Source organism: Ictidomys tridecemlineatus, chromosome 3 (genome assembly GCF_052094955.1).
Source record: "Ictidomys tridecemlineatus isolate mIctTri1 chromosome 3, mIctTri1.hap1, whole genome shotgun sequence".
Lineage (NCBI taxonomy): Eukaryota > Metazoa > Chordata > Mammalia > Rodentia > Sciuridae > Ictidomys > Ictidomys tridecemlineatus.
The window spans coordinates 119,693,932-119,709,555 of NC_135479.1; the positions used below are offsets into that span (position 1 = coordinate 119,693,932).

A 15,624-nucleotide genomic window follows, 5' to 3' on the forward strand; every position below is an offset into this window, starting at 1 on the left:
TATTGCACATTTATACATTGGCATGCTTCCAATCCATGTCAGCGGGCCCACCTTTTATCTCAAGTAATACTTTCCTGTACTCTTGTGTCCAACTCTCATTCTTTTACCATATGTGCATGTTTTCAGTTTCCTAAATAAATAGGGTCCTGAAAGAAATAAGTATGTGTGAGAAAAACAATCTGATTGGCATAAGGATAATATCAACTTAAATTTAAGTAAGCCATACAATGATGATAGCCATACATTTCTCATAAGAAGTACGTTTTTGTTCAAAAAAGAAGCAAGCTCCTTTTCAGTTGCCTTTCATTTTAGCCACACATATAAACACACAAACTTTATCTGATTTTAATGCTTTTCATTAAATTCCCAAGTTTGATTGTCTTCTACATACTATAATGCATTTATTTAACAGATTTTGTCTAGATACTAAGGTGTCACAAGCAAAATAGGAATAAGCATAGGGAAAATAGATGAGCTATAGAAAATAGCAAAAACATTAATTATATATTGGTATGGCACTGTGTTTTGGTCTTACCATTGTATACAGATTTTATCAAACATTATTTTGCTGCAGGCATTAGTTTTAAATTTCACCTCTGTGGTTACCTGCTGTTACTTAGCCACCAGTGCTAAGTTTCCTTATTTCTTGTAATGGGAATAGTAATAGGTCCAGCTTTCTAAAGTCACTGTGAGAATATCACATAATTCAGCAGGTAAATAGTGTCTAATGTGCTCTCTATTATTTTAAAAAGAGATAGCTATATGATAATCAGTTTTATGTGTAGTCACATTAACCAGAATACAGGACTATCTCAGCATGATAACTAGTTTTGGAACTGAGTTTTAAATGGATTGTGCTGATGTTGGTAGAAGGGTCAGAACGATTACGAGAAAGAGTTGGCATTGATCACTCTTCTCTGACGTCATAAGTGCTCTATTAGTTCTTAAGAAATTAATTCATCCTGCTTTATTTACTTTAATGGCTGTGCAGGTGTATCACCTCAGCTGCACTGTGAATTTCCTATGGTAGGATCTATTTTCATTCTCTTTCGACATCCCACAACACCCATCAATAATTATTTACATAGTGAACAGTCATATATTAAAAGAATAAAGATTTTTTTCATTTTTAAAGCACACTTTCAAAATGTCTTTCAGAAATTTGGTAGAACTCTATAAAAATGAAGATGACATGGAAATTTCAAAGAGGATTAAGACTCACTGGACTTCTTTGGGCCTAGAAGATGTACAGTTGGCAAATTATTCTGTGCTGCTGAACCTGCCAGGTCCATCTCCCAGCACTGTGACTGTGAGCAGCAGTGGCCAATGCTTTCATCCTGATGGCCAGCCTTGTAGTGAAGAAGCCAGAAAAGATAGCAGCCAAGATCCGCTGTACTCCTATGCAGCCTATTCTGCCAAAGGAACTCTCGAGGTAATATGACCATTTGTCTCTGTCATTTACAGTGAAATGGAATTAGAAAACAACAGCTTTCATCTAAATTGAACTAACTGGCAAGATGCAACATTCAAAAGGAACCAGTAAATGTTCTCAGTGTGGAGGTGCCAGGAAAGGGAAGGAAGATAGGGATTGTCTGAGCCTTTTCCTATCACATTTTGAAAGTGAAAACGTGTTCCAGGGATTTAATTCAAAGGTGTTGAATGCGTGGCCGAATCATTCACGTTTTGCTCATGTCCATAGAGTGCAAAGTCTATTTTGTTTATGGTTTTCAAGAGGCAAATTTTAATGCATTGATATGGAGAGAAAGAATAGTAATAGAGAGGACTGTGTTTTGAGGCTGTGTGTGCACACAAGAAATGAAGTGGAAAATTGATGTGATTACTCACACGTTTAAGTTGTGAAATACAGAGCATCTGCTTGCATGATGGAAAACACATGTGATAGGGAACCAGGTGTGGATAGTTTCTTTACCTTTTCTGGGTTAGCTGGATTTTGGCATGATGGGTTCTTTGGGTATGGCAGTTAAGTTAAAGACTTTTAGAGCTGCAGGCATTAGTTTTAAATTTCACCTCTGTGGTTACCCGCTGTACTTAGCCACCATTGCTAAGTTTTCTTATTTCTGTAATGGGAATAGTAACAGGTCCAGCTTTCTAAAGTCACTGTGAGAATTAAATTAACTAATATATGTGAGGTTGATGCAATGCTGTATACTTGATTACTTGTTTCTTTCATATAGGCAAGTTTGGTGTCCCAATGTAAAAGTGAAATTTTAACATTTTAATTTTTTTAAACAAAACTATGGATGGTCTCATTTAATACAAATGAAATAATGTCATTTGTAATTAGTGTTTATGGTATAACGTTTTGAGAATCTTATTGTTAACTATGACTAACATGGGATATTTAAGTTGTTTAATGTTACTCTACAGAAATACTCAAAATAATGTAAAAATGAATGCTGTTTATTTTTTTTTGCGGGGGGTGCTCCCCCCAAATCAGGGGCACTTGACCAATAAGCCACATCCCCAGGTCTATTTTGTATTTTATTTAGAGACAGGGTCTTATTGAGTTGCTTAGTGCCTCACTTTTGCTGAGGCTGGTTTTGAACTTGAGATTCTCTTGCCTCACCTCCTGATCCACTGGAATTATAGGTATGCACCACCACACCAGGCCTGAATTCTAGTTTCTATTACATCTTTTTTCTTTTTTGGGATCCAGGGCTTAGGATACAGGTGCTTCAGCATATTTCTTTGCTACATTGTGTCACACTCTTGGCAGAATTGCACATAACCCATACAATCTTGAAATGTTTTACCATTAATTAGAATTTAATTTAATGATAAATATCCACAGTATTTCTGGTAAAGGACTCATGTAATTTGGATTAATGTACACTCTTTCTGGTGTAATAATGGAAGCTAAATACACCTGTAATGAAGATAGAAGAAGGCAGCCAGCTAGCTACTTTTCTTTGGTCAAAATCTTTGGACTTAAGCCAGATTTTAAAAATAACCTGTTTTAGTCAGCTTTTTCACCACTATGTCCAAGGACCTGACGAGAACAATGTAGAGAATGAAAAGTTTATTTGGGGCTCATGATTTCAGAGGTCTCAGTCCATAGATAGCTGACTCCATTGCTCTGAGCCTGAGGTGAGGCAGAACATCAAAACATGAAAATCAGGAATCAGAGAGATTGCTTTGCTCATCAGAGTCAAAATATATACTGTAAGAGGCACACCCTCCAGTGACCCACCTCTTCCAGCCACACCCTACCCGCCAGCAATGAGTACCAAGTTAATACATTTAAGCAGATTAATGCATTGACTAGGTTAAGGCTCTCACAATCCAATTATTTTTCCTCTAAACTTTTTTGCATTGTGTCACACATGAAGCTTTTGGAGGACACTTCATTTCTAAACCATAGTATAACCCCAGGCATTTATTCTAGATTGCTACACTAAATAAGACCCACATACTTCCAGCCTTCTCTTTATTCCAACTGTCTCAAGTCTAATAACATTTTTTTTTTCTCACAAACAAAAGAATGTCTGAAACAGAACAATCACAGAGACACCAGGAGTTTCAGGAAATTCTTGGAATCACCCCCTTTTTACTTGCCTTTCATTTTTATTTGATAAATACTAATCATTCTTTGAAGAGATAAAATGAAAAAAACCATGAAACTACAGCTAACGTCCCTGTTTCCTTAGCATGTAATAATCTTCTGGCTCATTAGATATAAAGTAAGATTGAATAAATTTCATAGAAAAGAGTCCATCACTCTGACAGTTTTCTAAATATTTATGTTAGTTATAAATGTTCTATTTTTTCCCCTTTGTTTCATAAAAAGGAAAGCCTAGAGCTACTGCTTATTCATGAAATTATACAAATGTTTTTGAAGAAATAAATCCTTTTTTGGCATCTGTTGAACCATTTACAAATGTATTAAAACTACCCTTTTGAATGAGGAAGAGGTAAAAGAGAATTTTTATAAGGCAGCTCCTAAAAGGCAGAGTTAAAGTTAAGTGTAGATGTAGAAATACACTCCGTATATGAAATATTAGGACTAAACAAAAGGGAAACTAAAACTCAAAACTAATTATAATGCAGTGACGTATAAAACAAATACCTTGTACTCAAAAAAATAATTTGAGAAATCATGCAAATTAGGTAAAGATAGTGACATTAACTATCTTAATTAGCACTTTAATAATGCAAATCTATCACACTAAGTACATATTAATTTAAGTATCTATATCAAAAAGCATATACATTATTAATACTGATTCTTAAAACTCAAACTATATTAGTGTGATTTTCAAAAACAAAGTGATTTCTAGGTGACTATTATAAATGCATAGCGATCACTGACAGCACATACCTCCTTTTTGATTGTGAGAACATTTCGATTGCATGATTTTCTCAGGCTGAGCCTTTACCAAGTTCTTAAACTGTGCTATTTTGTCTGCCAGCAAATCTTACCACAACTTTTGCTTTTGACAAGGTTGTTTGTAGAAGAGAAGTGCCCCTTTACTTTGAAGACATGTCATGTCCATTCATCATATGACCATTTTGTATAAGCTTCCAATTTGTGCTTTCTGGTAACAGCATTTGTGATATCTGAGATCTACTTCAAAAAACCTACTTAGTGCCAGTGTGATGGATGGTGTACTTTGAAACTTCTTTGTAATTCATTGAGCACTAGAAAGGTGACATTGTTTACCCCGTCATAATGACAGGTGGGTCAGAAAGAGAGTCCTAAGGAGAGTTGTCCTGTCAGATGCAAAATACATATTAAAATGGGTACATAAATAATTTAGATGAGTGAGGTTAACCTCAGGGAATTAAAGTGATTTATATTTTTATTAAAAGGCAAATACATATCAACTATAGGATCATCTAAGGTTGTAGACATTGGTAGTGATCTCTGTCAATATCTTTCAATTTTATAAACAGTACATATAACTTTTATGTAACTTCTGCACAATTTGGTCTTTTGTCCTTTTCGAAACCAAGGCAGAGGCAGAAAAAAACAAAGTATATTTAACATATGTTTGTTAGATGGGTGAGATTGGTTGGTTAAATGGGTTCTGCTGTGTTCTACTTACTCCTGTACTTTTTATGGATATTATATGTTTTCCTTCTTTAAAATTTTGTTGATTGATAGGTTTATTATTATTATTATTATTATTATTATTATTATTATTATTATTTTGCCTGAAACACAAAGCCAAATACTTCAATTATTTTTGCCAACTCCTTCAGGAGACTTCCTTTTCAGCTGTACAAATGTCATTTGTCATTTCAGTTCTCTAAAACTTTGTGTCCTCATCTGTAGAAGGGGAATGATAATAGTCACTTAGATGGTTGTCATGAGGAAGAAATAATAAAAACATGTTAAGTGCCTGGCACTTACAAAGCACTCAATATGTTAGCTATTGTTATTGCCTGGCAGAAAGTAGAAACATTTAAATGGAAGAAATTAAGAAAAGATCAGAACTAAATATCAAGATTTGGAAGTACAGACTTCTGTCATATTCATCATGTATCTTAATTTTCCTATCTTCTTTTTTATGTGAAAAACATTAATTGTTAGGGAATAAAAATGCTTTGACAAGTATAAATAAATAATAGACTATACATAATACCCTGATCATATTTTTAAATTAAACTAAAGGCTTAAACAAATTAGGAATGAAATATTTTTTTTTCTTGAATGTGGAATGATAAATCATGTCAAGTTGGGCCTGAAGAGCATTGTTTGTCTTAATGTTTAAAATATCAAGACATTGTAGTCTGACATATGACATCTGAACACTATATCATATGTTTTGTCAGAAAGTTTTAGGAAAAAGTATCACCACTACAAGGATTCCCCGAATAACTTACAATCAGATGCCTATTTTCTCATGGTGAGGAAAATTTTGTCTTTTTAATTTTTTGATATTTTCAAACCAAACCACACTTATAAGTGTTATAGCAAAAAGAGGAGCTCTATACATTTGGCTCTGAAAGATTCTTGTTTCAGATAAAAAAAATATTAGAAAGCTAGGGGAGTAGAACAGAATTGTATTATTTGTATTTTGGGGTTTGAAGAGGAAGGTACCTTCTCACTGACAGAAATATGAGCTTGGAACAGTTTTTCAATGTTGAAAATAATTTAGTATTGAATTTGTCTCTCTTCTCTAGTGCTATCCACCCTTTGACAGTGATACACAAATGTGAAATAAATGACTGTGAACATATATGCTACTAATATTTTAGAACTGTGCCTACTTTCCTGGACTCAATATGACCTTCTGTCTGTGGTCTCATCAGTTCTGTTCACAAACCAGTTGAGTTAAGAAGAATAATTCCATATTGCTACCTTCTTATTTGATTAGTTTCAATGTATATAAAGTAGATTTCCCCCTATATTTAAAATTTAATTTGAAGCATTTATGGAGGAGGGGGAGGAAAAAGAAGAGGAGGAAAAAGAGGAGAAGGAGGAAGAAGAGGAGGAAGAGGGGGAGGAAAAGGGGGAAGAAGAGGAGGAGAAGGAGGAAGAGGAGGAGGAGGAGGAGAAATATAACAAAACACATTTTCCATAGTTAAATCTTAAATCTTGTGAAGAGAAGTTACATTTTCTATGTGGGAAAAATAGCATATTTTATGAAATAAAAATCTTTAAACAGAGTAGTTGAATTTAAATAAGTGGGTAAAGTGTAATAGATAATTCTCTATTAGAATAAATGTGGCATTTTTAGTGAGAAAACATTTGAATATAGACTTTTATTTAAACAAGTTATTTCTAAAGATTCTGAACCACCATAATCACTACTTGGCAGAAAATTCTAATGCTTTCAAAGTGTCTGATTTGATTTAAAGCATAGCACGGAGTTAAGTAATATCCTAGTTTTCGTAGCAAAACACTGATTTTTCTTTTAGCAAATTTAATTTATATCCTAATATCTATAAAATGTAAATACTTAAATAAAATACTTTATAAATAAGATTTACTTCATTTTAGTAAGTTCCACAAATACAGTCTTTTTATAACTGTAGAGTTATGTGGAAAAGATGGTCCCTATACTATTTCCGAAACACTAATTCAATTTATTTTAGAAGAAAAAATTTGTCATATTAGTTTCATGACCTTTGATTTTCTTGAATAAGTTTTCAACTCCTCCAACACCCTTAATAAGTTGAGTATCATTTATTAAATAAAACACCCTATGATTATTAATTTATTATTCTTTATATTTTAGTTTGGTGCTGGAATATTAACTAATATGGAATGGTGCTAGCTGGGTTTCATGTGCAAAATTTAGGAAATATATATTAAGTGACTTGTATGCCAATCACAGAGGACACAGTGATAAATAAGAAAGTTTTTGGCTTTACCACACTCAACTAGCAAAATCTCCTAGGAGAAAAGGATTAAGAAAGCAATTATAAAATTTCATGAATTTAGCTGAGCGTGGTAGCACACACCTGTAATTCCAGAGGTTTGGGAGACTGAAGCAGGAGGACCTTGAGCAAGTTCAAAGCCGGTCTCAAGCAAAAGTGAGATGCTAAGCAAGTCAGTGAGACCCTGTCTCTGAATAAAATACAAAACAAGGCTGGGAATGTGGCTCGGTGATTGAGTGTCCTTGAGTTCAATACGGAATACCAAAAACAAAACAAAAAAAAGTTGCAAGGATTTATGTTGTTATGAATTCTAGCAAGTTATTTAAATACACTAAGCTTCAGTTTTTCCATATATAAAGTGGTTGAAAATATCTATCAAATAAAAATATTCTGAAGTTAGACTGAAAACAATTGAAAAAAAAATCTTAGTAAAATGTCTAGCACACGGACACCAATGGTTAAGTATTGATTTTCCCCCATTTTAACATCTCAGACTATTTGTATATGGTTTAGTCCTTTTTATGACACACAAACACACAGAGATACACATGCACAAATACACACACCTTTGATTAAATTTCCCAATAGCTTCCATTGCCTGTGAAACTCCTCTTGCTCTTCTCTTCCTCTTGTAATCACACACCCTTTGTTCTCATCTTCCTTTTGAGAAATTTCCCATTTTATCAATGCCCAGGCTTTCACTTCTATCTCAGAGGCAAATCATTGTGGGGCAGGTTGCTCAAAAAACACACCAAGTTCCAGTCTTATCCAAATTAAAGAGTCTTTATTCCAACCAGGTGGGACTGCTTCCTACAGGACCAAGTTATCTCTGTAGAAAACAGCCTTGAGCTTCATCATTTCGGGGTATTTAAAGTAGCTGCAAGCAAGCAGGGGTACAGAAGCTGAATCGAGCAGTTAGTGAAACAATGCAATGGGTACATTCGTATTTCCCATAGGACTTTCCAGGTTGGCATAGCAGCAAGCAAGCAGAAGGGAAGTGATCAAAATGACCCTCGTTGAGTATAAGTTAGAGAATGGTTACTAACTTCTAGACAATCATTCTCTGACAAGCCAAATTGCCCAAGAAAAATGGGAACCAAAGAGAACAATTTTACATTGTATAAGAATTGGTATTTTGTGTTGCCAAGTATGCTATACTAGACAATTAGTAATGGGTACAGAGGCAGAGATTTCCCATGGGAGAAGCATTTCTTAAATGACAGGGAGTCTCAGGGTAAAATGTAGTCTGATTGGTCATTGCCCATATAGCCTGACCCATAACACTACCTGATTTTTGTTTTCAGCCACCTAGCAAAACATAAATTGTACATGTCCTACCACTTTAGAAGACTATGAAGAAGTATCCCAGTGGTATACTACAGCTAGTCAAGCTAACTCTCTCATGCTGCTTGAGAGTTGATATTGTGCATATTTCTGAATTCTGCTCATTCCTGCCCCCAATTCCTCATGATGTCCTATTGGCATCTTGAAATCCACTTTATTGAGAATCTTTAAACCACAGAAACTTTCCACTGTTATATATAATGATTTCTTTTTTTGATCTCAGAGAACCATTTTATTAGCATACAGCTTCCTAACACTCAGCAAAAGCTAATGGGCTAGATGGTCAATATAGTGTGGTCACAATATTGGGATGGGTGGACAGACCCAAAAACAATGCCACTGGGTTGAAAGTGAGAGTGCACTCAGACTCCACTTGCAATCAGTCCTCTACCTTTGCCATCTAGAGTCAAAGATGTCACTTAAAAGTCAATCATACAATTCAAAGGAGTGGATAATTTCCTTTAGATTTAAAGGTCTGATGTGAGCAGATAAAATTGACGGTTATAATAGAGCTAGTGGAAGGTGAAAATGTAAGTTCATTTTGAGAATTCCCCCAATTTTTCTGTGAGATGTAAACTTTCTTGGGATACTTCTGGATCCTGGACTTTTTGACAAAACAGTATCTATTGATCTTTTAATGCTGCTCTTCAAACAACTGGGACTGACCCTCCAACTCTATTTGGACTTTCAGTGCAGACATTGACATTAACTCATTTCCCACCATATCTTCAGTTATGTCTTTGTTAATGGCTTGTGCTCTACATCACTCGGGAGATTAGATTGAGTTTTTTACAACTTCATTCTCAGATGCTTATCTCTGAAGTAATCATGCAGTTATTTTGTGTTTTGTAGGAGTCTTAGTCTTAGTTTGCCAGAGAAAGTGCAGCAAACATGTCTGAGCATAGGGAAAAAGACAAAGTTGCAGAAACTCTTATGATCAATTTATTATTGATATTCATGGAAATATAAATGGAGTAGGACTTCTTTTGCACTAATTTATTTTTATTTATTTATTTATTTACTTATTTTTAAGAAAGACTCTAGATACAGTTTCTCTGTACTTCCATCATTACTAGGATTTGTCAAACAAATGGAATCAAATCTTTTTGGTCTATAAACATTCTTAAATCTCCTTTTTGGTTAAAAGCTGACAAAAAACCAATATACCATCCCCACTCTCAGCTTTATATCAGCTCAGATTTACCATCTAACATTTATTCTTTTCTTCATTGATATATTTTCTAAAATTCTATCCTTATCTAATCCCCATACTTAAAAGAAAATCAATAACTTCCTACTTCAAAATCCAATAGTCACGGTTTACTCTTTAACATGTCTGATGTCTTAGTTTCATTTGATAAGAGTTCTTTACTCTCTCAAAAACTTACAGCTGCCTAAAAATACCTTTCCCAGGCCAATTCATGGTTTCTCTTCAGTTGGATATGAACTAGGCAATATCTGACATCCTTATTAAAGTATTCCTCATTACCCATACATTATTGTTTTTAAGGCATACCATAATTGAAAGTTTTCTCAACTGTTAATGTCTTTGTTTACTTTTTTGTCAATCTTGCAGAATATAAGCAGTGTGAAAGGTACCTTTTGTAACTCATTTCCTACCATATCTTCAGAAACTAAAATGTAGTCTGAAAAATGACATAATTCTCTTTAATACTCTCCTCCTTGGGCATATATATATATATATATATATATATATATATATATATATATATTTTTTAAAATGAGACTCTGTTTGATCAATGGAAATGGCCAAAAGCGAAGATATTCCAGTTGACTGTGTTATTTTTAAAATGTTGGCCAAATAATATAAATGATAACCAGTCTCTAAGGAATGCTTCATCAAATTCTGGAGAATTCTGGAACTCTTTATCAAAATCAGGAAGAAAAATATTTTCTTACTTTATATTTCTTAATCCAGCATGCAATCTTATTCTAAACTTGTACTATGTTTTCCTGCTAACTTTGGAGACTCTATACTTAGAATATAAAAGTGAAATTTTATTTCAATTAGGTTAAATTTCTATATTACAAATATTTTAGGCTACTTTTCAGCTTTTAGATATATATGTCAGGTTATAAAATTAAAGACTTTTTAAAATTTATTAAACAATCTATGCTAAGGCAATTGGAAACTATAGTTTACCTTTGTTATTTCTGCTATTAAAATGTAGTCATTGTTTCATTAAACATTATATTTAGTATATCCATATTATATTTTTTTCAGTTATTATTTATATCACAGGAAAGAAAAGTTGACAAAATTGAGAAGCCATCTCTTTATCTGAAGCCACCTTATTATCTTTTCCAAAAATGACAGACAAATAACTTAGTCTCAAATGCTGAGTTCAGTTGAGATATACAAATCTAATCCTCTATTTAGTTAGTGTCTCTAATTGGTTGCAAATCCATGTTAACTTCTTAGTACTTGTGCTACACTAGTAATGAAATATTTTAAACATTTCTGCAGTTTATGCCAATGCCTAATTGTTTTGGGAAACTATTTTGAAAAGGAATTTGAAAATGCGATGGTTGATTAGTGAGAGGAAGGAAAGCACATTGGTCTCCATGCTTGGTGCATTGAGGTCCTTATGATAATGTCCATGATGAACCCTTGAGGGAACTTGACAACCAGAAGTACTTATAAAACTCTAACAAGCTCTGAACTTTTAACTCTTTATAAATATTGACATATTAATGCTTTTTAGAAAGAAGAGTGTTAAACATAGATAATCGTTTTGATTTTCCAAGTTTTTGTTTAACATAAACACTTTAATCTGAAAAGAATTCAAAAGATAGATTATATTAGGTAATAATAAATCCTAAAGTAAAATTTTGTTTTTAGATGAAGAGTACTTGTGCTAATATTGTATTCTGTCATCAGTATGCTTGGGTTTATCGTTTCTGAATTTGAGTTGAAAATTGATATTTTAGTCAAAGCAAGCTTTTCTAACATTCTGTACATTCTGAATCTCTCTTAGATAATAACTATGAGGGCTCAGAGTGATTGATTTGGTTGAAAATGTCAAGTCTGAATAATTTCAAAGCATTAATAATTTCATAAGCATGAATAAATTTTGCTACCTCAAGGTGGGGGAGAAGAAGCATTGAAGTGTTCTCTACTGTGGATTCCAAGTCATTCATGATGCGATTGCCCTAGGGACAATTCTCTGACTTAGTTACTTTCAATGATTGTTTCATTTGTTTTGTTTAGCTGACAGTAGGAAACACAACTCTGCCTTTCTTTTACTTACTTGTAAGTTGCTTCTGCTTAGAGTTGTCTTGCCATTCATGTGTAGATAGGAATGCAACTTTGCAAACTCTTGTGTCCCTGAAGCAAACAGCTAGTCCATTTGGTAATGTCATTAAAATTTTTGCTGCTGATATTATGAGAAAGCAAGGAAAAAATTATAACTTTCCTAAGAGTTTAAAATTTTCAGTTTCTATTTGGAAACAATATAAAGGTTTTTGTTTTGTTTTGTTTCACTTTTGCCTAAACTCTCATTATCTCAAGAGACACAGAGCATGAAAAGCTTTGGGTGTTCTGAGCTTTGGGGGTTGAATTCTTGAGCTGGCAACTCTTCAAGCAGTTCTATTTTGCTTTGGTCATTTTATGTATTAGATATTAGATTTCCTTTGGAGACACTATGTCTCTGTTTTAGAATTGTTTAAAGCCCCCTAATCACTTAGCAAATATTCATTTATTATTGACTTCACACTGTTGTAGAATTTTGCTCGAGTCTGTCCAGTTACAATGATCCCACCCTAGTGGAATGTAAACATTGTAGAGACAGATAATCACCATAACAAAGAAGCAAATTATATTAGTACATTGTATGTACAGTTAGTTATAGTTAGAAGTTGAAACATAATTTAGCAAATAGGTGCAGAGTGAGGGGGACAGAAAATATTTTCATGGGTGGCGTGGCTGTAGTCTTGAGTAGGATGTTCATAGTTGGCAAAACTGGACTGCTGAAATTGGATGGAAGATGTGCATATATGGCAGAGGGTTGAGTCAAATGGATCTGGGGGAAAGTGGTGTATTTCTAACCAGTGATAACAGCTAAAGTCCATATTCCAGCAGACAGTGTGCCTGGCACAACCAGCTTCTGGGGTTGAACTGGCAGGATTGGACCTAGTGCAAAATGAACATTCAGGATCTCTTGTTCAAAAATTCTTAAGAATGTCAAGGCAGTGACAGGAGAACATTAAGTTAGTCAGGGTGCCCTTGTGAGAACAGGCCCCTGTGCAACTGCATAACCCACAAGTCCCTAAACCCAGCACTATAGAAGAGAGGAGTTTGCAGAGCAGTGTGGAGAGTATTAGAGTGTGCAGGGCATTAGAGGTCATGTAAATAATCAACTTTTCTTACTATTAACATTGGAACTCACTGAGCTAATACACTGCTGTGTATTGGTGTCATCATTGCACTAAAGAGAACTCAGAGATCCAGAAAAGTTCATTTACTAACCCAAGGTTAGATTGCTAGATTTTTTTTTTTTTTTTTTTTTTTTAGAATCAGCCTCTTAACATCTGTGTTATCTTCAAAAGAGCCACTGCCTTTTCCATTTACCTTTCATCTTCATACGTACAATACCTGCTTGCTTTCTGGCAAAGGTAGAATTGATGATAATGTAGGTGCATATCATATGTGGAGTCTAGACTATAGACTGTCTATCTTTGAATTTTCTAGTATTTAGTAGAGGTGTCACTGTAAATATGTTACCTTATGTCTCTTTTCTTCAGTTTCCTTGTGTTTAAAATGAGGATGAGGCTCGTAACCTATCTCTTTGAACTTTTATTGTGATTAAAGGAGAAAATGAATAAATAATACTTGGAATAGTGCTGAATGGGTAGAATGCACTCATTAAAATATTTATTTTTGGTAGTGGTGGGACTTCAACTCTCAGTCACTGAGGATAAGATCATGTATTAGTTCATTAATTATTTATTTCTTTTCATCAGCTGCCCCTAGTTAACTTTAACAAGTCTCCCGCCTTTTTAGGCTCCAAACAAAAATCTCTATATGTGATTTATAACCCTATTTTTCAGCATCAACGGCTGTGTTTGGATGTGTGGGTGTGTGTGTGTATGTGTGTGTGTGTACCTATATCCATTCATTCATTCACTCACTCATTTTATTGTGTGTCCACTATGTGATAAGAACTTAGGTGCAAAAGACAAAAAATGACTGTGACTAGTTTGTGAATTTAGGGATGTGTCCATGTGTATCTTTATAGGCATAATTTTAAGCATATATCTATTTCTTAGCAACATTTGATTTTTTTGGTAAGTAAAAAAGTCCACCATCATTTTTTTAAATTTCTTTAAACTCTATAGCTAACTCATTTTCAACAAAGAATTTTGCAATCAGACATGAACAATGTGGAGCCACTATATATAACTTTATGATATAAGGGTAATTTTATAATAGAATTTTTGGGCTAGATTTAATGTTTCTTTCTCTGTAGAAGTATTGTTGTTGACTTTTAGAAAATAAACCTTAACAAAAAAAGCAAATTATCTAATGGAGGAATTAGCAATTCTTATTTATTTTTCATATGTGTATGTGAGCTGTTTTTAACAGTTGAGACCACTCAATTTTAAAAATTCTTATTTATTTTTCTTAGTTAATAAGGTAGACAGTTTATTTCTTGGCAATATTTCCTCTAAAATTTTATTTACCATCTGAAAAAAAATTGTTTTGTAAATTGAAATTCTAATTAAAGATCAAAAGTTTCATTAGTGGGAAGTTTCATATTAGAAGATAACAGGATTATCAATGGTGCAGAAATAAATGTAAAATAGGAAAGTATGCTTTTATTTCTACTGTATCACATAAGTTAAGAGAATTTGACACAAAGTATCTTTGAATTCTTATGCCTTATTTATGTTTCTACAAAGACACAAATTTAATATTCCCATTTTTCCTTTATCACTAATGATAGGTACTTTTATTTTTCATTTGAATTACTTTATCATGATACCAGTTCTTCTGCAAACAAAAACAATGTCTGAAGCTATTTTTTACCAATTTCTAAATAACATTGTTTTTACCAATATATATAAATTATACTATAGAGAATAAGAATTTTATGATATAAAAAATCTATAGTTTAGGGCTCCTGTAAGAATTGAATTGTGCCCCACCCCCATCAAAAAATACATACTTTGTATCCAAATCCCCTATATGACTGTATTTGGAGGTGGGACCTACAAGATAGTCGTTGAGGATAAAGGATGTCATAAGGGTGGTACCCTTATCTGATTGGATTAGTGTCCCTATAATGAGACACCAGTGGGGTGTGGGTAGCACATGCTTGTAATCCCAGCCCCTCAGGAGACAGAGGCAGGAGAATCTCAAGTTCAAAGCCAGCCTCAGCAAAAGTGAAAGGCTAAGCAACTCTATGAGACCCTATCTCTAAATAAAATACAAAATAAGGCTGGGAATATGGCTCAGTGGTTGAGTTACCCTGAGTTCAATTGCTAGGTTATCCCCGCCCCCCAAAAGACCAGAAGGCTTAGTCAAGAGCAAGAACCATTTTCTTCTCTCTTTCTCCCCCCAATTCCCCCACCTCCGTGTGGGTGTGAGTGGGGATGAGGGGGTTGTCCAGGAAGAGAGCCCTCACCAGAAACGGAATTGGCCAGACTCTTGATCTTTGAGTTCTCAGCCTTAAGAACTATGAACTAATAAACTTCTGTTGTTTAAGCTGCCCACTTTGTGGTATTTCGTAATGCAGTCTGAGCACAGGAAGACAATCTAATTCTTGGAGATCCTGGTTTGATAGTCATTGGATGAAATAAAGAATATGTGATTTCAACAAGAATGTTTGCTCTTGAGGTGGACTTGGTATGTTTAACTCAACAGTGCTGTTGGAGATTTCTTCTTCAGTGACTGCCAAGTGTTCATTGTCC

The 15,624-nt window shown here is 33.9% G+C and overlaps 1 protein-coding gene across 4 annotated transcripts in view; it reads left to right on the forward strand.

Moving 5' to 3' along the window:
- Naaladl2 (N-acetylated alpha-linked acidic dipeptidase like 2) overlaps window positions 1–15,624 on the forward strand; it is a 1,184,425-nt gene that overhangs the window by 658,411 nt on the left and 510,390 nt on the right. For all 4 annotated transcript variants that reach the window (XM_078043670.1, XM_078043671.1, XM_078043672.1 and 1 more), the window contains one exon: window positions 1,159–1,432. In XM_078043670.1, coding sequence (XP_077899796.1) covers window positions 1,159–1,432 — 274 coding nt within the window. The remainder of the gene's footprint in view (window positions 1–1,158; window positions 1,433–15,624) is intronic.